Source organism: Centroberyx affinis, unplaced genomic scaffold, assembly GCF_046629955.1.
Source record: "Centroberyx affinis isolate AG114_WGS23_722 - 3 ecotype Tasmania unplaced genomic scaffold, CSIRO-AGI_Caff_v1 ptg002385l_1, whole genome shotgun sequence".
Taxonomy (NCBI): domain Eukaryota; kingdom Metazoa; phylum Chordata; class Actinopteri; order Beryciformes; family Berycidae; genus Centroberyx; species Centroberyx affinis.
In genome coordinates this window covers 162,241-182,166 of record NW_027280640.1, presented here as the reverse complement: position 1 = coordinate 182,166, position 19,926 = coordinate 162,241, and the positions used below count along the sequence as shown (strand labels likewise).

General features: G+C 40.7%; 3 protein-coding genes across 8 annotated transcripts; 1 reads left to right on the top strand and 2 right to left on the bottom strand.

The window, feature by feature from the left end:
- Positions 1 to 3,041: 3,041 nt before the first annotated feature.
- LOC139656104 (AP-1 complex subunit sigma-2-like) lies at positions 3,042 to 6,558 on the top strand. Of its 2 annotated transcripts, XM_071533604.1 has the most exons (6): positions 3,042 to 3,195; positions 3,797 to 3,975; positions 5,269 to 5,377; positions 5,626 to 5,763; positions 6,052 to 6,060; positions 6,421 to 6,476. In XM_071533604.1, the coding sequence occupies exons 2-6, from the start codon at positions 3,797 to 3,799 to the stop codon at positions 6,466 to 6,468; spliced, it is 483 nt and encodes a 160-aa protein (XP_071389705.1). In that variant the 5' UTR covers positions 3,042 to 3,195; the 3' UTR covers positions 6,469 to 6,476. The 2 variants fall into 2 exon arrangements, with proteins under 2 accessions (XP_071389705.1, XP_071389704.1); XM_071533603.1 differs by lacking the exon at positions 6,052 to 6,060 and having other exon boundaries at positions 6,421 to 6,558.
- A 1,366-nt stretch (positions 6,559 to 7,924) lies between these two features.
- zrsr2 (zinc finger (CCCH type), RNA-binding motif and serine/arginine rich 2) lies at positions 7,925 to 12,987 on the bottom strand. 4 transcript variants are annotated; one of them, XM_071533600.1, is made up of 13 exons: positions 12,733 to 12,987; positions 12,460 to 12,545; positions 12,280 to 12,352; positions 11,986 to 12,094; positions 11,688 to 11,774; positions 11,106 to 11,144; positions 10,371 to 10,501; positions 10,015 to 10,228; positions 9,653 to 9,708; positions 9,438 to 9,547; positions 8,941 to 9,222; positions 8,800 to 8,907; positions 8,198 to 8,745 (listed from the first exon to the last, which is right to left on the bottom strand). In XM_071533600.1, exons 1-13 carry the CDS (start codon positions 12,774 to 12,776, stop codon positions 8,198 to 8,200), a joined length of 1,887 nt encoding a protein of 628 aa, XP_071389701.1. In that variant the 5' UTR covers positions 12,777 to 12,987. The 4 variants fall into 4 exon arrangements, with proteins under 4 accessions (XP_071389703.1, XP_071389702.1, XP_071389701.1 ...); XM_071533599.1 differs by having other exon boundaries at positions 8,198 to 9,222; positions 10,371 to 10,507; XM_071533602.1 differs by lacking the exons at positions 11,688 to 11,774; positions 11,986 to 12,094; positions 12,280 to 12,352; positions 12,460 to 12,545; positions 12,733 to 12,987 and adding an exon at positions 11,231 to 11,661 and having other exon boundaries at positions 7,925 to 9,222; positions 10,371 to 10,507.
- Positions 12,988 to 13,967: 980 nt separating this feature from the next.
- LOC139656096 (transmembrane 6 superfamily member 1-like) lies at positions 13,968 to 19,499 on the bottom strand. 2 transcript variants are annotated; one of them, XM_071533588.1, is made up of 10 exons: positions 19,408 to 19,499; positions 19,162 to 19,265; positions 18,581 to 18,682; positions 18,391 to 18,490; positions 18,089 to 18,171; positions 17,730 to 17,848; positions 16,949 to 17,053; positions 16,274 to 16,366; positions 16,043 to 16,162; positions 13,968 to 14,327 (listed from the first exon to the last, which is right to left on the bottom strand). In XM_071533588.1, the coding sequence occupies exons 1-10, from the start codon at positions 19,497 to 19,499 to the stop codon at positions 14,130 to 14,132; spliced, it is 1,116 nt and encodes a 371-aa protein (XP_071389689.1). In that variant the 3' UTR covers positions 13,968 to 14,129. The 2 variants fall into 2 exon arrangements, with proteins under 2 accessions (XP_071389689.1, XP_071389690.1); XM_071533589.1 differs by having other exon boundaries at positions 16,949 to 17,044; positions 18,391 to 18,494; positions 18,585 to 18,682.
- Positions 19,500 to 19,926: the final 427 nt, after the last annotated feature.

The following is a 19,926-nucleotide window of genomic DNA, read 5'->3' as shown; positions in this document are numbered from 1 at the left end:
TTGTTTCAGGATGAATAAACCTATAAAAGTAATTTTGAATGTAATTTAACAATAGTACATAATCCTTGAGAGACTCAATCAATAATTCATATTCAAATAAAAGTACCTTAAAAGATTTATTTATATGATATTTCCCTTGTAAAATGATGAGGTCCTCTCTCCAGACTCTACCCAAACCAATGACCCTGGAGTATATGTACACTTTCTCAGTGGGGTGTCCAGGCCATTTTGACTGGGGTGGCCGAGGTGGGGCACAGACTGAATGCAGGGTGGCACTGTGCGTGGCATTTAGGAAGGATGTAGGCAGGTCCCACTGCTGTGTGGGTGTTGAAAGGACATTTTTTGTCACTTTTTGGATTCAACTGTTGGAGATTGTGTTTGCCCTGTGTGTTTGTAGTCTACCTATTGGACCGCAGCGTTCCCAGCTATCTGGAGATGTGAAAGCTCTCCAGTGAATTAAGTCAGTGGTCTCAGTGTGGGGTCTGGGGACCACCAGGGGTCCATGAGGGGGTTCCAGGGGATCCTCAGCAAATTGATGAATTGTTAAACTTCAACATTATTTCATTTACAAGAAGTTAACACAATTAGAGAATGTAGAATGACTGTTTTGGTCATAGATCCACTGTTATCTCTCTGCCTACAATACAGTCAAGGAAAAAAATAATATCTAACAATAAAAATATTCTCAGATTTGGGTCCACTAGAAAAAATATAATCAAATGGGGGTCAGTGGCCCTAATGTGTACTAAATTAGGGGTCCTTGATATGAAAAAGGTTGAGAATCTCTGATGTAGGCTATATGTCCCTTATGTTTGTTGCTATGTAGATGCTTAAATAAATGCAGATGATTGAAGTGTTATGGATGCTCATCTCAGCACTTGTTAGTCCTTTGTACAGTTAAATGAAACTATTTATGAATTCTCAAGTTACATGGAACAGTGTAACTGGAGATTGTAATTTGGAATTTAAGTGATTTGTTTCAGGAGAGTTTTGCCTGCAGCCTGCATGAGAATAATACATATTTCAAACTGTCAAACCAGTACTGATAACAAATCAAGTCAAGATGCATTCTCAGGTTTGCTCATGATTGCTGGGATCAGATGCAGTTCAATGACATCAGAGCTATCCCAAGTTGCAAAAAATTACATTTCACATACTGTATATTTGAGACTATATTTAGAAAAATGCTTGAAAATATGTTGAGATTTGTCAGATATTGTAGATGACATTAATTCTAAATGTAATTAGACACTGGAACAACATTTTCTTAGGATGTGCTGTTGATAATATGAGCAGCCTCAGGCCTCGGGAACCTGGGTCAGCAGCAAGATGCTCCACAGTGTGGAATAGGAAACACACACTGAAGTGAAGAGTGTGAACAGCTCAAGCAGAATGTTTATTCTGACACTGTCTCTAAATTCAACTTTTTTTCAAAAATCATCTTTAAACATCATCTTGAAGCTGAATAGAATCTAAAACACACAGCAGCTTTGACAGTCCAGTCAGTCAAGGGGAACTTGGAATCTCACCAACCTCATATATATCATAACGAGGGCAGTGAAAGCAGTGTGATATTACAATGTTAAAACTCCAAGGTACAAAGCATACAGTGTGTGAAGCAGCCCACAGAGATATTTCACTTTTTGGCGCAATGGAGGCAACTCACAAGAGAAAACAAGACAAGAGGAATAAGTAGCCTACTTGGAGGTCCAGCAGAACACGGAGCCAGAGGATGCCCAGGTAAGCCCTGTCCACAGCACAGCAGAGCAAACCTACCTGGAATTCCCTGTGGAGAGAAAGACTGGGTTCCTGAACCCAGTCTGTAGCAGCAAGGAACATCTGCTGCTGATAGAGGCAGAAGAACATTTCAAGCTGGTTCTAGGCCTGGAGTCTTCTGTCCAGCAGCAGGAACAGACCCAGACCCAGAAGAAATGGAGCAGGAAGGAATATAAGAAGATGAGGGAGGCAGATGACTACGTTAGGAAGATTCTGGACCTGGACTCTTCTGCCCAGATCCAGTTCATGTTCCTGGGCCTGACCGAACAGGTCCAGGCCCAGGCATTGGTCAGACTTTTTTTGTCACATTAAAAGATCCCGGTTTTCTCTTTGCTTCCCGTTGCTTGAAGGCGTGTTTCTTGGAACACAGGAGCATAGTTTTGAACAAAACTCAACAACAACAGAAAAACAATGCGCTGGCTTGATGGTCCCACCTCTAACATGCCCATCAGCCAATCATAATTAAGGATTTGGGGGTGGCACCTGGGTTTGCTAGTCAGATTTCAAGGGTGGCCCTTGCCACCCCCTAGACAAGCACCTGCACTTTCTGCAATTTTCTTTTGTGTTTTTTTTTGTTGTTTTTTTTGTGAATAAAGAATAGCAGTAAAACAGTTGTGATGCCTATGGCAGTTAGGCATATTTATTATCTATTTGTATTCGGTGCAAAATATCACAACGTTAATATGCTAAAAATATAATAGGGTTAGGGTTATAAAAATATAATAAACATGCGACTGTTAAACACGGGCAGTATGGAAATGCATAGAAATGCCTGGAAACCTCTCTCTCGCCAAGGCATGTCTGAAACAGCAAACATGAAAGCGTGTATAGAGTAATCAGCCATTTCATTTGTCACTGCATACAATACATCCATTTTAGGATACTATACAAGTATCACAGCAAGTCCCTATAAGAATATTATATTGGAATATTATAGTGATAACACAAAGGCCATACAAATACAAATACCATCAGGTACGATAAGGTTACTACAAAGTCACTATTTAAATCACAATTGTCTCAAACACAAGTGTCAATTTCCCAACTCATTCACATTTCCAACAGTTAAGTACTAAACTTGTTTATCACTACATCACATCGGTTTATGCTTCTGCATGCCGTTCACATAACAGGAAACCAAGGCTGAGTGCTGAGAATAACGTAACGAATAACGGAATTTCTAAACCAATCAAATTTCACAGCAGTGGACGTTTCAGCCAATGACGGCGCCGCTAACTGAATCGTTGCCTCATCGCCATCATCAGTCAGGCTGGTTAGACTCGCTAGCTAGCTTAGCAGCTAGCGGGACAAGTACACAACAACACTGGGGCTATTCGTTCACTTTGTGGCCACATATTTTGCTTGAATTTATAAAAGTTACGAATCGCCTAAGTGTCTACATCGAAGGTCGGGTCGAAGGTAAGATTCGTGTTTACTTCTCGGCTGTAGCTAGCTAAGCGTCGCAGGAGGGGGCGCAAATGACACATCATGACAAAACATGTTGGGAAGCACCCGCGTTTGATGTTGTTAGTAATATCCGACCATTTAGGTTAGCTAATATTAGCTAGCTATTTGGCTCGAACAAACCACCGATTAAACTTTTTATAAAAGCTTCTCGAATATTTGGATATATTATTTACCTAACTTAGAATAAGTTTGATAACACGAATGATTCGTATTAACATCGAAAATCATGCTTCCCTATGCTATGCTAGCATTATTTATATCCCAACCGTCTCATTTTGTTTGAGGGATTTTTTCGAGGGATAACTTTCCCTGTCATGTAAAATTATTGTTAGCCGTAATGTTGATCATTAACATTGTCCTCTACTCAATCATTGCCGTCCCTTCTTCACCACCCTGTCAAATTATTTTAATTTATTCATCTCTTCAATCATTGTAAATGTTACTGTTTCTCTCTCCTTGCATCGCTCCCTCTCCATGCATACCCTCGTTACTTTTAACTAAATCGCTCCATAATCTTATATCCAACTCCTCATCCCTCCCTCCCTCCCTTTAGATGCAGTTCATGCTGTTGTTCAGCCGGCAGGGAAAGCTGCGGTTGCAGAAGTGGTATGTGCCTCTGTCTGACAAGGAGAGGAAGAAGATCTCCAGAGACCTGGTGCAGACCATACTGGCCAGGAAGCCGAAGATGTGCAGCTTTCTGGAGTGGAGGGACCTTAAGATCGTCTACAAGAGGTAAGCGAGTAACAGAAGTGTAAAACCTGGCTGTGGTATCTCTCACTCCCTGATGGCATCTGTGCTTTCCTCCAACTTGCTGTTTAAACACAGACACACATACATGCATGCACAGATACATATACATACATACACACACGGCAGAGATGCATTACACTTTTTCAAACCCTTGATAGTAATTTCCTAGTAGGAGTTTGTGCCTTGTTGTCATTCCATTGGCTTTCAAAGCAAGCATGAATCTTTCTCGTCGGAACTTTTATTTGAATGCATATCATTGTGAAAGTAAAGTTTCAATAAGAAACTCAGATAGCCATTGCACCTAACCCTCTGAACACAATGGCAGACTCAGTTTAAATCATTATCACTCTGTTCAAACCAAGGCCATTCGCTTCGCTGTGAAAGCTGCTGACCAGCTCGTGAATCACTGTATAGCTATCTTTATCTGTGTTTCACAATAGGCTGCTGCTTTTCACAGCAGTGGTTTCTTTGTGGAGAAAAAGAGTTTCTTAGGCCAGACAATAAAAACAAATATATTTTGTAATCTTAAAAGATAATAAATAATGGGACCTGTCTGTGCTAATGTTATGCTAGTGCTCACAGTTGGTTACAATGTATCTCACTTTGCACAATATGCAGTTCATCCCTAGTTGAAGGGGCATCAAGTAAGATTTTTACTGACCCACAGCACAAAATAACTGTAATATATCTGCAGTGGTTTGATAGAGTTGTTGATCAATACCAATGACTCACCGATTACTTCACCAGGCACTGCGATTTCTGGCTTTCAAAACTCACCTTCTGGTGCATTTTGAAGACAGAACCCCCACTCACACCACCTACCCCACCCACCCCCAACTGTACCAGAGACGTGTCGATGATGTTGCAGTTCCTTGGTTACTGATTGAGATCAGTACAAGTCATACATTATTTAATGCCCTTTTCAAATGATGCAAAAAAGATGCCAAATACTTGTGAAGACTAACTTTTATCTTCAAAGACTGTCTGTTGTCTCATTGTGTTGTGGTTCAGCGCTGACTCCCTCTGATTTCTCTAATCATACATTTGTAGGCCTGAGTGGGGACTAGTGAATATTCCAAAATTATGTCCCATGTGCTGCTGTGATACCCATATGATTACAGCATATTTTCAGTGGTGGCAGATCCCTATATTACCACCTGTGTTCCTAATATGCACCTCTTGTGTGATTGCTGTGTGGGCGAGGAGGACTCTATTATTTGTACACGTTGCCTCCACGTTAACCCATGTAATGCCTTGTATTTCCTTATATTGTAGATATGCTAGCCTGTATTTCTGCTGTGCAGTAGAGGATCAGGATAATGAGCTGATCACCCTGGAGATCATCCATAGATATGTGGAGCTGCTGGACAAATACTTTGGCAGTGTGAGTCTCTTAAACTTCACACACATTTCATCCTGCTGGTCTTTGAGTGAGTCCTTACTCACACGTCATCCTCTACTGTTTGTGTGTGGGGGTGTTTTTGTGTTTATACGTGCATGCATATTAGGGAGGGTGTGTGTGTGTGTGTGGGGGAGCTACACAAGTCTACAGTAAAAGCAGTAAAAGTCCAAAGCTTTTAGGCTACACAGGATCTCCTCTGATCTGCTAATTGTGTTGGTGCGGCTTCACAGGTGTGTGAGCTGGATATCATCTTCAACTTTGAGAAGGCCTACTTCATCCTGGATGAGTTCCTGCTGGGAGGGGAGGCCCAGGAGACGTCCAAGAAGAACGTGCTGAAGGCCATCGAGCAGGCCGACCTACTGCAGGAGGTGAGCGCTGGTTCTTTATCAGCGACTCTGGTTGTGGAATAGATAGACGATTTCACAGGCCAACTACTGTATTAGGTAGAGTACGTAGCATAAGTGTAGAATTCATAGTTTCATTTAGTCATAGGGTGGAGAATCAGATAGAAAGGGAGCTCCAAAATTATCTCTCCCTTTTATGCGTTGCTCTCTCCCCCCCTTCATCTTCTGTGTCCTCTCCTCACCTCTGCATATTAAAGCCTGCTGCAGCGCTCAATCAGTACCTCTCTCCCTTGTGCCTAACCATTTTGCTAGGATGCTAAAGTGAGTGCTGTCCCTCCTAAGTGGCATGCATGTTTGCGTAGCTGCATAGCTGTCATCAGTGGCAATAGATCAAGTCAATGTTAAGCGATTTATTTTTAGTAAAGCACACAGCAATTTTGTTATTGTAACATGGCTCACTTTACAAGCCTGTAGAAGGTAAACTCACTGGAAAAGCCTCCTGCCCCCGTCAACAGATTTTATAACTTGCAATCACGCTTGGTCTATTATTAAGTTGAATTCGGAGTGGTACTTTGCTCTGCACAACATGACTCATGCACACTACCTCGTTGTCGTACAAAGTGTGTCTTTCAGTGGAGAGCATTACCATGTCCATTTGTTTTCTCTCTTCCTCATCTGCAGGAGGCTGAAGCCCCACGGAGCGTCCTAGAAGAAATTGGACTGACATAAATGTGTCCCGGCCTCACCGCGCAGCCCTGCGTTACTCATTTTCCCAGACGCAGATCTCGCCACCTCCATGTCTCTGTCCCGTCTTCTCCTTTCACTGTGTCAGTGTTGTATGTATATAATCACAATCAATGTACTGTACTATTCTGTAATGTCATTTAATGTTGTGCCAATTGGTGTTAGTGTCTCTCCTACGTACCAGATCGCTGTTTTCTGCAGTACAATTACTACACTCCCACAAAACTCTGGAAACCCCATGGAGTACAATGTAGCGAGGACATCAACATGAAAACTGCGGTATCATGTTAGGATCATCCATTCTCATGCTCACCGATTGCAGAGCTGTATGTGCGGTTCAGTTTACAAGACAGACTTAAAAATGAAAGTCTTATCTGGAGTATTTCTGATTTCATGAGATGATTAAAGCTCCTTAAATGTGCTGTCATGGGAATCACTGACACCATTATAACCAATTATAGATGGACATATCTGACACGCCAGACAAATTCAATTAAACCATACACCCAAGCTCAATTTGTTTATTTTACTTTTTTTTTTTCTTCAAGAATTTCATATTTCCTTTTCAAGTCAAATTGTTTGCCTTTGTAGTTTCTACATGATAAGACTGTCAAAGGTGTTAAAAAATGTCATTTAGTAGGCTTTTTTTCTGTACGCACTTGATTTATTTTTCTGACACGTTGGTTGAATATTTAATGAAATTTGTATGGCCTTTGGAGATCAATCTTAGTCTTAGGTCGGGATTGCCATATGGAAAATACGATGATCCTAATAAAAGACAATATTTTATGTATTATCATAGTTTAGGCTAATTCTTAAAGACTAACATTATATGACCAAAGAACACTGTGTTTACCTTATTAATGGTGTCTATGGAAGACTCACTTGGCGGAAAAGGGATTAAGAGCTACTAATCACAACTGATTTATGTTTAAACTGTATTGTAATTATATATTTCAGGATAGTTGTCCCAAAAATGTAAGGTTTTTTTGCCATGATATTTTGATAAGTATTCCAATCAAATCAATTTAAAGACTTAGGTCCATTCCAAAGTGTCTTTGGGGGGTGGGAACTTAAGCTCTGTAGATTGACAAGGACGACTGCACATATCAGAGTACATCACTAATACTCATTATTGCCAGCTTGCTCATTTATCTATAGGATGCAGGAAAAACCAAGCCAACACGCTGATTAGATGCTCATCCCAGTTTGTCTGGTTAACTGACTGACGCTGGCATTCATTTTTATTTGAATAGTTAACACCAAAAGGGTGTTTTGTAACCATTGATTTATAGGCAATCATCCAACAATTGTCATGTTCATCTTTCATTTGTGCAAAAGAAATCACCGACTTTTGTATTAAACACTGCCAACACATTTGCCAACATTTTTTCTGATACTTGATTGAAAGTTATTAACAATAAATGTATCCAAAAAGGAAAACCAGACTGTTAATCTTTGTTTTACACCGTTTTTACTCAGTCACTATATACATGTAGTTTAGTGCTACAGCTTCAGCTGATGGTGTTAAAGCAAAACATTTACATTTGTACAAAATGGTGATCTTGCCTGCTGAAAACCTGAAATTGCATTTTTCTCATCATTGCTCGAAGGATAACAGTTATTCCTAACTGAATGCGAAGCAAATCTCTATCCATTCATGTAGTTGCAAACAGTTATGATGAAAAACAGATGCACGGATTTGAGAGAGCCACTAGAAAGTGTTGATGTCACCATTTCCAACCAGTTCATTTGGGATCTCTGGGTCAGACTTTTCACTTTTCACCTCCGGACTAGACTTGTCCTCAGTCTCATTGTGAACACTGGGATTCATACCCAAGTCTTCCTCAGCACTCCGAATCAGCTCCCCTTCATTCATCTCTTGACTGGGACTTGTTGCAGAAAGGTTCTTCTCCCCGGTCTCTGACTCTTCCTCCTTCTCCGACTCTCCAGATGAAGTCATCCCTGCAGGCAAATGGCTTTTCTTCTTGTGTTTCTTCTTGCTCTTTTTCTTGCTCTTTTTGGAGCGTTTGTGGTGGCGGCGTGTGTGGGTGTCGTCATTCGGGGTTTTGTCTTTCCTATCTGGTTTCTTGGGGCTCAGATCATTGCTCCTTTCTCTGCTTTGCCCCTTTCTTTCCCTGTCCCTACTTCTGCTCCTTGACCTGTCTCTCTCTACTCCAAGACATGCATCTTTATCTCTACTTCTACTTCGAGGCCTGTCTCTCTCTGTACTTCTACTCCTATACTTGTCGTGCTCTCTGTCTTTATCTCTACTCCTGTTCTGAAGCCTTTCTCGCTCCCTTTCTCTACTTCTACTCCTTGACCGGTCTCGCTCTCTGTCTTTGTCTCTACTCCTGCTCCGATACCCATCTCTCCTCCTGCTGATGGGTCTGGATCTGGATGACCTGTCACTCCGTGTGCGGTCTCCTCTCTGGTGATGCGACGCCCACCTCTCACGACTCCTCTCCCTGCTCCTGCTCCTGCTCCTCCACTTGCCGCCTTCTCGTCTGCTGTGGGATCTCTCTGATCTCGGGGGGCTTCTGCTGCCGTTCCGCTGTCTCCACGATCGTTCTCTGCATCGCTCTGAATACCACCCTGCTCTGTGAGTCCCCGTGCCGCCGCGGTCTGGTGACATGTGCAGGTCTCTGTCAGCCTCCCAGAACTCATTGCCGGGGTTACGAAATACATGCAGGAAGTTACAGTGCTTCCCTTTGGGGCACTTCTGTCTGTCAAACAAGCCTGAGAAAAAAAAACCCAAATACACAAAGAAGCAAGATAGTGAATGTACAGTATATATGTGATACATCCATCATATGTCTTGCCCCGTCCCTTTGCACTGTACTGTGAAACTCAGCTGTCAATCTCTGCAGTAATGTCATCGAGCCAAATTCCTGTATATTTATTATACTTGGCAAATAATGCGTTTCTGATTTCTGGACGAATAAGTGACTCACCACATATAGCATTCTTCCACCGTGTAACAGGGCAGAGCTCACAGTGAAGCTGCTTGCCTGCATACCACCTCCCATTGAACTTGACGAAGGCCTCTCTACATTGCTCCTCTCTTGACGCACAACAGAGAGACAGAGAATGAGTTTTATCCAAAATTTGGAACACGGCACAGTTTAACTATTTTGAAAGTAAGCTGAGTAGTTGTGCATTGGCTTACGTATCAAACTGGATGTAAACATTTCCTCTCAAGTGTGGTTCAAAGTTGCAGCTGACCTAAAAAAAACCAAAAAAAAAACCCCACAAAAAGGGACCCGGCAGATTTCAGTGAAAATATTTTTTGAGCATGAACCTAAACGATAAAGGTGTCTATACAGCAAACTTTGTTTTGAAACATCCAGATATACATTACATCTGATTCTTCCTGGCATCAGTAAGAGATCTAGCATTAAATTACAAGGAAAATTTCATACACTTTAATGTTTTCTTTGATCTCGTAACACAATGAAAAAAAAACACAACACAGAACAATTAAACCAAAAGTTCCCCAAACAAGATTTCACATTGTCCTGATTTTCTTACCTTGAATTGCACCACCTTGCCGACACTCTTGAACTCTGGCAGGACATCATGGTAGAAATCTAGGAAATACTCCTGCAGCTCCTCCTCGCTGTGCTCCAAACACGCATCTGTGTCATAATCATCGCGGCGACACTGCTCCATGCCAAACGTCACAAACATCCCACGGATCATCAGGGTAGGGCTTGCGGCGGGATGAACGTGCTTACGAGAACATCTACACCCACAAGGCCGGTGGGGAGGAGAATGTACAGGGGGATGGTTTAGTATTTCATTTATGCACACAAACATCCATCTATTCACCAGATAAATTACAGATTTATGAATGTCACAGTTTCAAAAGAAAAACAAAAACGTACCTCTCTCCAAATCGACATGCTCCTGTCTTGAGGAAGAAGGGACAGTTGGCTATGTCCCGCTCTGTTCCATAGTTCTCAGAGTTTTCTGTCGCTGGAGCCTCAGGATTCATCCATGGACCTCCATTATCTAGCTGCAACTGAGAGCATCGACAAAATATATAGTTTCATTTTTCATTAGCAAGAGGCATTAGTTAAATCCCCAGTTTCATTTACTGCTGAGCTTTTAGTTCAGTCTCTCTTAAATGGTCATTTTATGGTAACAAGATTGTCAGTGCACTGTAACCCTGACCCCGACACTCCTTACTGTTGGTTGCTTGTAATTTTGGTGATCTAGGAATCTTTTTGGGGAAATTTGGGCTTTTCCTACTGCTGCAATCACTGCAAGACACTCTGGATAAGAGCGCAAGCTGAAAGCCTCAAATGTAAAAATGTGTAGTCTATCCTAACCACAGTTTCAATATGATCGATGCATGGTTAGGGACTTTACACTGGAAACGCTATTTTGAGAGCAATCAGTGATCACGATTAATGCTATGAAGAATTTCCAGCATGTTGTCCTGCTCATGCACTGTTCCTTTTTATGCTCTCTTGAAGGCTTACTGTAGTGGATTTTCTGTTGTCTTTGATTTATATTATACATTTCAATAATACAATAAACATTTCCTCACCCTTTTCTACCTATGAATATTTGGGGATCATAAAAAACAATGCAATGACGTTGGTGCATGTTAATACCTGATTCTCAGCTTCATCCAACATTTTCTGAACAGCCTCCTACAAATGGTGTAAAGACATGGCTGGTGAAAATGTGTAGGGGTCAACATAGCATATCTGTTACTGCATGTTAAGATCACATTCACCAGTACTTGAAGACACAAAAGATTTGTTCGCGTCTCAACAGGTTAATTCCAAGATATCTTGAATCTTGGGAGGCAATTTCACAGACAGTTTTCACACAGGGCCACGAGTAAAAGATACATCCTTGTCCTGAGAGTTGAAGGTGATGGTAAGGGTGTTTCTCTTTGTGTGTATCTTAGTTAAGGAACAGGATCATTGCTTGTGCCGCTCGGTCAAGGAAAAATTAAAAAGAACTGTGTATAAGGCAAGAACACTTCTTTGAAAGGAAATACACAGTTGGTACAAAATTATACAAGCCGTAAATTAGATATGTTTAAATGTAGGATTATTTTAATCTTCAATTTGGATGGTACTAATTGCTAATATAAAGACCGGTGATAAATCTAAGGGTCCACTCATTGGTCAAAGTAGAAGAGGATATATTTCTCTTTGTTTCTATCCTCCTGGGGCCCGTTTCACCTCTCTGTCTCGCTTCTCCTGCTGCTTTTGTTCTTTTTCCTCCTGTTCTCTCCTCTGCTGCGACTCCCAATCCTCCTTTATCCTCCGCTGTGAAAACAAGAAGTGAAGCTAGTCAAGGAATGGCAAGTTAATTTAAATCATCAACATCATAAAAATATCTTACAAATGGCTATAGAACCTGGGATGTTCACAAACTGTCCAAATGTTAACGTTTCTTGCATTAAAGGAAAGCAACATGCTCATTTAATGACCATGTGTGCAGGTTCTGTGTGATGGGTACTGAGAAGCTGTAGGATACCTCATCCTCTTCTTTTCTCTTCCTTGCAGCTTCCTCCCTCTCAAACTTGAGCCTGAACTCCTCCTGAGCGAGCCTCTCTCTTTCCAGCCACTGTTCATGCAGCTGCTGCCTGAAAAGACAAGGCGGAGGCATATCAAACACATTGCAGATTACAAACTAATTTCACATCACTAATGTAGAGTCTGTGCTGGTATTATCTAGATCAACATCCCTGTGTGTTATTAGATATTAGGCCTACATGTTACGAGTGAATGTGTTGCACATGAAAACAGAACAAAGTTAGTATTTAGCTACTTTTCCTCCTCAGCATTATCATCTTCTTCTTCTCCCTCCTCCTCGGGTGAACAGTTCACTCCATCTGTTAAACCTAAGGATGTGCAAAGGCCATAAGTGTCTATCAAGCGTAACAGCAATGGTTGTTAAAATGAGAACAATATGAAGTTAACACATTTAACTTGGTAGCTAAGTCCATACCACATTGTCTGAGTTGGGCTAGGGCTTGGCGTTTCCGTTTTCTTCGTCCTTTCTTCAAAATCGCCCTGCGTTGCTTTTGCCTGCAGCTAAAGTGATGACAGGTAAAACAATAATGAACAGCCATATCAGACTTGAAAAGCGTAGCTAAGCCCATTAGATTGGTGCTAACTTTGAGTCTATCCAACACATAAACAAACGGATAGTTAAGCTAACTTTAACATGATCAAAAGACAATACAAACTAAGGTTAGACAAAGTTTAAGAGAACACGCACCTTAATGCTGGAGCAGAAACCAGTGAAGGAGTGGATGCTGCCATGATAACAGTTGGCTAGCTTGGACACCTAACGCTAGCTAGTTCCTTCACTAACGTTAGCTCGCCAGCATTTAGTCGAAAAACACTGGCTTAGATATTCTTATCATTGGATGAGTTATTTCTTGAGATGAGTTTGTTCGCAAAGGTACTGGATTAAATTTAACTCACTAATTTACCAGTTAGCTGACAACTACTGTTAGCTACCAGTGGAGTTTGTTTTGCTCACGAGCAGAGGAAAAGGTGGCGCTAACTCTAAACTCTTCCGGTTCAAGTCTTCTTCTTGTTTTTGTTTTGTTTCATGGTGTTTAGCATCCAACTGCCAGGTGCAGTACTGCCACCTACTGTGCTGGAGTGTAGAACAGAGTCTAAAACGAGAAAAAAACACCTCCTCTAAAACCCATTTACTAGCCCTGTCTCTCTCAAATAATTGAGGAGACTGTTATAAGTAATACTCCCTGATGGCACATTAAATAAATATTTAATATCTCCTTCAACCCATAATTTCATCATAAGCGTCTGTCTCTTTTTTGGCTGAATATTTACTGCACTGAAAGTTGTAGCCTACTGATTCTTTTTCTTGACAAAGTTGGACTGTTTATCTGCAATATGTTATTCAATTTTGTGTGACTCCACCTCGATCTATAGCCTAGAAGTTTTCTAATTGAGTTCTTCCTGATGTTTAAAGTGATGTTGAACTAGGCCTGCCTATCTATCTATCTATCTATCTATCTATCTATCTATCTATCTATCTATCTATCTATCTGTCTGTCTGTCTGTCTGTCTGTCTATCTATATACCAACAGCAGGATTGTTTTTGATTAGTCTACTCATTTCATTATAATAAATAGCCTATTATTTATAGTATATTTAGTGTGAATAACACGTGCATTTATACACACTAGCACAGTATTTATTAATTAAGTAATTAATTAATGTTACCCACCCATTGCCAAAACAGACAGGGCAGAAAATGTATTGTCAACAAGAAAGATGAAAGTGGGAAATAAATGCAAGAATGTTGATGTAACAATTATTTGACTTATTTTCCCTTTTTAATCATTGGCCAAAAACATAAGAACAGTAGTAAACGTTATCAAGAACTTTACATCATCGCATCCTCAGTATACGTCAAAGATAAGGCGTCTTGTTTGACCATCATCATCGTTGTAGACCTCTTCTCTAAATCTCACCGCATTATTAAGGCTAAAAGAAATACACTGGCAATAATAAATAATGACAGCGTATTTCCATCACAATCATGATCCAGCTCTCCTTGTGCTGTATGCTTGGTCTCTCTCTCTCTCTCTCTCTCTCTCTCTCTCACACACACACACACACACATACACATACATTGACTCATTCACTCTTCTTGTCAGGTGAGGAAGACGGCCTGAGGAAGAAGGCCGGCCTGGTGGCACAGCGGTAGCACAGAGCCTGCGGCACCAGAGCGTACAGGATGTTGAGCAGCAGGAAGACAGGCTGGCTGTCAGCAGGCACTCTGTAGGAGAACGGTGTCCGCGTGTGAAGAGACGCACCGATGTGACAGAACTGGGCCTGAGGAATGAAGAAGAGAGGAAAAGGAGGAGAGAAAAATGAGAATGACTGACTGACAGCTTCTGAGCTGCTTCTGTCCTATTCAGGTGATAGACATCTCGCTGATATCTGCAAAAAAGGAAGACAGGGAGCTCCTCTGTTGTGTGTGAAGGTTTATTTTACCCTTGACTCCAATGAGCACCATTTTTTTGCCAGACTTTAGAGGAAAAATGACCCGTCTGATACTTACACTGTTGGATATCAAAAATCTGTGATGTTCAATGCAAGAGTTATTTTGTGATGAGGAGTTGTAATTTACTTTGTTGGTCTCGTCTACTTCTACTTCAGCAAGAGATTTCCTACGTTTCCCAGAATGACTTTAAAACACAACATGTCTTGTAGCTGCATTGCATTCTGGTCTATTGAGGCTGCTGTCAGTGGAGAACTTGGTATCTCTGCCTCTTCTATGATGGAGTTCTCCCTGTATGATTGTTGAATGTCGGTGCTAAATGGAGAGTCTAGAAAGAAGCTCTTTAATTCTGAGGGACTGACACCAAAACCTGGCGTTTACCATTGATGTTTTAGATAAGTAAAAACATTTCTGGTACCAAACTCCATTGTAGCTGTGTTGGAAACATCTTGTTGTATCTTTAACAATGTTAAAGTGTTTTAGGGTGGATTTTTCCTTTTAATGGTTTGGTGAAGCATAAAGCAAAGACTCTGGTGTCACCTCTCATCCTGAAAGTCTCACTAATATTTTTCAGTCTGACTCCCTGGACTCCCGCCAGTTAACCTTTACATGGGGAGTGACTGAAAAAAGATGCATGAGCTGTCTCATAGCAACCATGGCTGCCAGAGCATCAACTTTTCTATTTATATCTCGGCCAGACAGCTGACATTTAAGTGAATACCACCATTCCTCCTGGTCTGAAGTCAGCGACTGCCTTTGTCCCGCCGGTGAGTGACGTGTCAGCCTGCAGCTCCAACACAAAAGCCGCTTCGTATTGTTGAGATCTGATTGGTGCCCTAGCTGCTCCCACCACTCTTTAGTGTTTCCATCTTTAGATGTCAACAGATAGTGTATGCGCTGCTGATTGAAACCATATCTGTTCATACAGAACCACTGTTGTGTGACTGCACTGTAGAACCTAACATAAACAAAGAGACCAATCTGCAGCACTCGAAGAGAGGAGGAGTTATAGAATTACAGAACAGAAGCTGGTATATGGGCATTTTGAATATGAGGCCAGACGTATCTTACAAAACAGAATAGAATGAAACTATGTTTGTGTTTCAAACTTGATTATTTCATTTTCACTTTGTGTGTTAAAAAAATTGTATATCACTGTGTCACTGTTAACATGCATGTTTTCACATTTTCCTGATTTTTTGTCATATGTAATGTCAGGTGATTTTTTTTACATGGATATACTGGTATTTATATATTGCAAGTTATGCATGGCAGAAATTCATGGCTCAGTGTTATCTCCGCTGTGTCTCAGAAATATCTTGTAAAAAAGAGATATAGTCTGTACATTTGGTTTCCTACTTTAAATGTGAAGAATCCCAACAGAAATAGTCGCAGAGGCCATTTTGGACTTTGACAATATATGTGAGAAATAGATGCTTTGAGTTGGAAAAACCTCTTTGTCTTCCAAAACTGTTTCAAGTTTCCTAGTTACACTAGTCAAAGTCAGGTCAAATTTTATTTGTATAGCACATTTGATACTACTTACCTGTGCCAGTGCCCCTGAGTGCACAAGGGTCAGGTCTGGCATCCACTCACATCCTGGGACCAACAGCCCATAAAGAGCAATGATGTAGTACGGTCCAGAGTACAGCATGCTCACCAGCATCTGGCAGACAAGAGTACAGTTTGATGTGTCTGAGACTTAAATGTCCTTAAAAGTGTAATAATGATGTTAGGACACAAGTAAGGTGCCCATAGCCTCAGTAGTACCTGTTACCTGTATTTTAGGATAAGCTGAGGGGTCTTTCAGGTAAGGTTCATACTGCTGAGTGTATTCTTGACACCATTTGCTGGAACAGTCCAGGACAACCTACATAAAATTAATTAATTAATTAATTAATTCATACAAACCTTTATTTAATCCTCGGGCCACACTGAGAGAAAAACTCTGATTTGCAATGTTGCCAAGGTAACAATAGATATAGAACACAAAAATCAAAGAAAAAATTGGGACAATAAATAAATAAAAATGAAGTGAAAATATTAGCCGAAACATTTACATTCAAAAAGGCCCCAGTGATAACAATGAATCAATCTTTAAAATGCTTTTCAGTTCATTCTCAGTATGAGGGGAACAAATTCTAAACGTCTTTCCTACAGTATGTCAGATTTAACTTTTGGAATTTGAAGAACAAGCCAATACTGGATTTTCTGATCCAGAAAATGAAATCAATTCTGATTTATACGCTCCAATATTCCAGTCCACCAGTGTTGTGATATAACAAGGTAATTTGTTGAGAAGGGCTCTGTAAATGAAAAAATACTAGTGTTGATCTCACTTCACAGAGGGAGATGAGAGAAGATACAGTAGCATTATTAAATCTAGAGGCGCTCTACATAAAGCGGTTGTCCTGCCTGTGTGTGCTAGCCTGTTGAACCTCTTAGTCCTTACCAGGCCTCTGAAGACGCAGAAAGCTGTAGCAGGGATGAGGTAGATGATGAACAGGAGGTCCAAAGGTCTGTGGACCAGGCTTTTCCTCTGGGCCTCCTGTATGCTCTGACAGGAATAAGAGCAACAGCAACACGTCAAGTTTGAACTATGACTGACGTCTCATATACTGAAACCATAAGCTGAATTCAAATGGGTGCTGTGGGTGCCTGGCACCTGTGGCCAACAATGTAGAGAATCCCTTGGAATTTAGTAATATTGGTAAAAAAAAATACTCATTAGGTAAATAAGCAAATTATGAACAATCACAGACAATTTTCCATAGCTAATTCACTCATAATTTTTATCAACACAGTCTGTGGCATTTTGCAAAGACAAAATCTAGAAAAAAATAATTTGTGGTGTTGGTGCAATATGGCAGATTTGGGGGAAAAATTATGTTGCTGTGATATTGAGGCACTTACTGTATATGACTCAATGAGAATTGGTAAATAAATAATAATAAATAAATGTTGTTTTGACAAGTCACTGGGAATTACCACTGCATTTTCTGTACCATAATAGCTGTGAATCTTAATTGTAATTTCAGTATGCTTATAAGTTATTATTTTTGCCCTTTTGGACCTATAACATGGTTGAGTAGACAGAGATCACAACTATAGCTTGTCCCCATATGCATGAAAGGCAAGCTCCGCCCCTGACTGCATTTAAACATTTGGAATAGTTTTGTTCAACACTCCTTTTTAACAACTGTTGTTTTGATCCTGAGGACTTGGCTTCTCACCAGCAGCTGAACTTCCTGTGTGGACGACTGGCTGAAGACACGGAAACACGCCCAAACAGACACCAAGATATACAGCATGTGTAAGAGGAAGAGAGGACCGACATTGGTCCCATATTTCCCTGGGGGAAAAGACAGAACAAGACAGTACCTGTTTGTGGGAAAAGCTTATAGTGTATATGAAGTCAGCATGTTTAATATGTGCATCAAGTAACCAATTTGAGCCATTTCAATTCTAGTCTTGAGAAAACACTAAAGTTTGGACCACTTCATTATTTTTAGGGGAGCTGTGTGTGTGAGAGGGGGGTTGCACGCCCTACAGTAGCCATCTAAATGCGTCCCATTATTTTTAGTGTACTTACCCACAGCATTCCCAAGAATGTAGACTATGACACACATGAGAAAAGATCCCACCCAGTAGAGTCCAATGGCCCTGTAACTGTCCCTGCAAACCACAGAGAAAGATAGATAGACAGATATGAAGAAATGACTCTAAAATGGCTGTTTCAATTCATGTAAATAAGCCTTGATTGCAATGATACTAATGTTGGTGACTAAGGTTTAAGGGCAACAATGAGACAAACTGTTCCCACATTTGGCTATTTTTTTTTTTTTTTAATCTATCTGTTAAATCAGCATTGCATATAGAAAACACGGCACCTACCCCCAAGTAATGGCAGCAACCATGAGCAGATACATGAGGTAATGCACACATCCATCCCAGTAGGAGATCATGTGGCCGTGCGCCGTGTTGATGTGAGGATCTGCCTGAAACACGGGGTCACGTCATCAGTCAGTTAGGATGTGTGGAGGCAACAAAGGCCATCATCAAACAGAGAGAGGCAACAGGACACTCGCCTTTTTGAGGTAGAAAGTCATGAAGCCATCGATGATGCTGTCCTGCTCCAGACCAATGATCAGGTTCAGCACACTCAGAAAGGCATACACTGCATACACTGTAGAAGGGAATACATTGTTGTTTTTTATTTGGGTTTATAACAGGGTGACAAGCTACAGGACACACTTAATTACAAATGTTACCATCTAATGAGCTTGGAATTATAATGTTCTATCAAAGATTTGACATATCAGCTGGCAAAACTGTTATGTTTTCTGTCTTTTTGAATGTTAAACTGCAAAATGTTCTTTAAAAAACATAATAATAGCAACACCACACAAGCAAAAAGTAGCATTCAAAGATCAATGTGTGGATAACTCAATTCGCATGTTTAAAAAAAAAGGCAGAGCACTTTATAATTTTAAGCTGATGATTTGATATTAATTTAGTATTCATATTTAATTCCATAGAGGGAACAATAATTGCCTGGTCTGGTCAGAACAGGATCAGAGCTACTAAAGAGACTAATGAGAAGAGGACATTTATGAATACATACCATAATATTGTATAATAATATAATACTTCCACGACTCATACCATAGTAAAGTAGATCTTCTGGGGCCTTCTGCTTGAACATAAAACGGACCGAAATTGCCAGGATAAGAACTGTTGTGCAGCCAGCGAAGAGGACTGCTTCAATACTAAACACAAGAAATTTACATTATTAAAGAATCTGGCAGACAATTTTCAACTGATATGACAATAACTAATGCTCTAATCAGTGATCGTCACATTTTTTCATTTTGCAAAGATAACATCCAAATAACATTTATCCAGACTTACCTGTTGTAGTAAATAAGGGAGTTAAAAAAATAGGGGATGGGTATGGACATCAAGGACAGAACAAACACCCCGGTCCCAGCTGACGCGCTCATTGCAGATCCCCGTTTGAGCAATTTTCTCTCCGAGGATTGTGGATCTGAGGAAGGCGCGTTCAGCCGTAAAACTGAGCCATGTCCGGTCTACAAGTCACATTCAAGGAATCATCAACAATTACGGCGTATTTACATCGTTATCACGACATTAACTTACAAATCTTCAACTCATGCATGCTTGGGCACTGTCTGTCACTTTCTGTCTGTCACTGTCTCTATGTCTCTCTCTCTCTCTCACACACACACACACACACACGCACACACACGCACACACACACACACACACACACACACAGAGAGAGAGAGAGAGAGAGAGAGAGAGAGAGAGAGAGAGAGAGAGAGAGAGATTTCGGAGGCCATTGATTGATTGGTATAGTGAATGAGTGAAATCTATTTCATTCATAGTGAAATTTCTTGGTTGTAGCTT

Bases quoted from the DNA above. Each gene is read 5' to 3' on its own strand.
- LOC139656104 (XM_071533604.1), top strand. From the start codon at position 3,797: ATGCAGTTCATGCTGTTGTTCAGCCGGCAGGGAAAGCTGCGGTTGCAG. The intron at 3,976-5,268 runs GTAAGCGAGTAA...CTTATATTGTAG, and splicing joins CTTAAGATCGTCTACAAGAG to ATATGCTAGCCTGTATTTCT. The intron at 5,378-5,625 runs GTGAGTCTCTTA...GCGGCTTCACAG, and splicing joins TGGACAAATACTTTGGCAGT to GTGTGTGAGCTGGATATCAT.
- zrsr2 (XM_071533599.1), bottom strand. From the start codon at position 12,776: ATGGCAGCATCCACTCCTTCACTGGTTTCTGCTCCAGCATTAAG. The intron at 11,145-11,687 runs GTGAAACGGGCC...CACCATTTGTAG, and splicing joins AGGAGAAGCGAGACAGAGAG to GAGGCTGTTCAGAAAATGTT. The intron at 10,508-11,105 runs GTATTAACATGC...CGATGCTCTCAG, and splicing joins TGGATGAAGCTGAGAATCAG to TTGCAGCTAGATAATGGAGG.
- LOC139656096 (XM_071533588.1), bottom strand. From the start codon at position 19,499: ATGAGCGCGTCAGCTGGGACCGGGGTGTTTGTTCTGTCCTTGATGTCC. The intron at 18,491-18,580 runs GTGTCCTGTTGC...TGTTTCAGGCAG, and splicing joins TTTCTACCTCAAAAAGGCGA to ATCCTCACATCAACACGGCG. The intron at 14,328-16,042 runs GTAAGTAGTATC...TTCATTCCTCAG, and splicing joins ACTCAGGGGCACTGGCACAG to GCCCAGTTCTGTCACATCGG.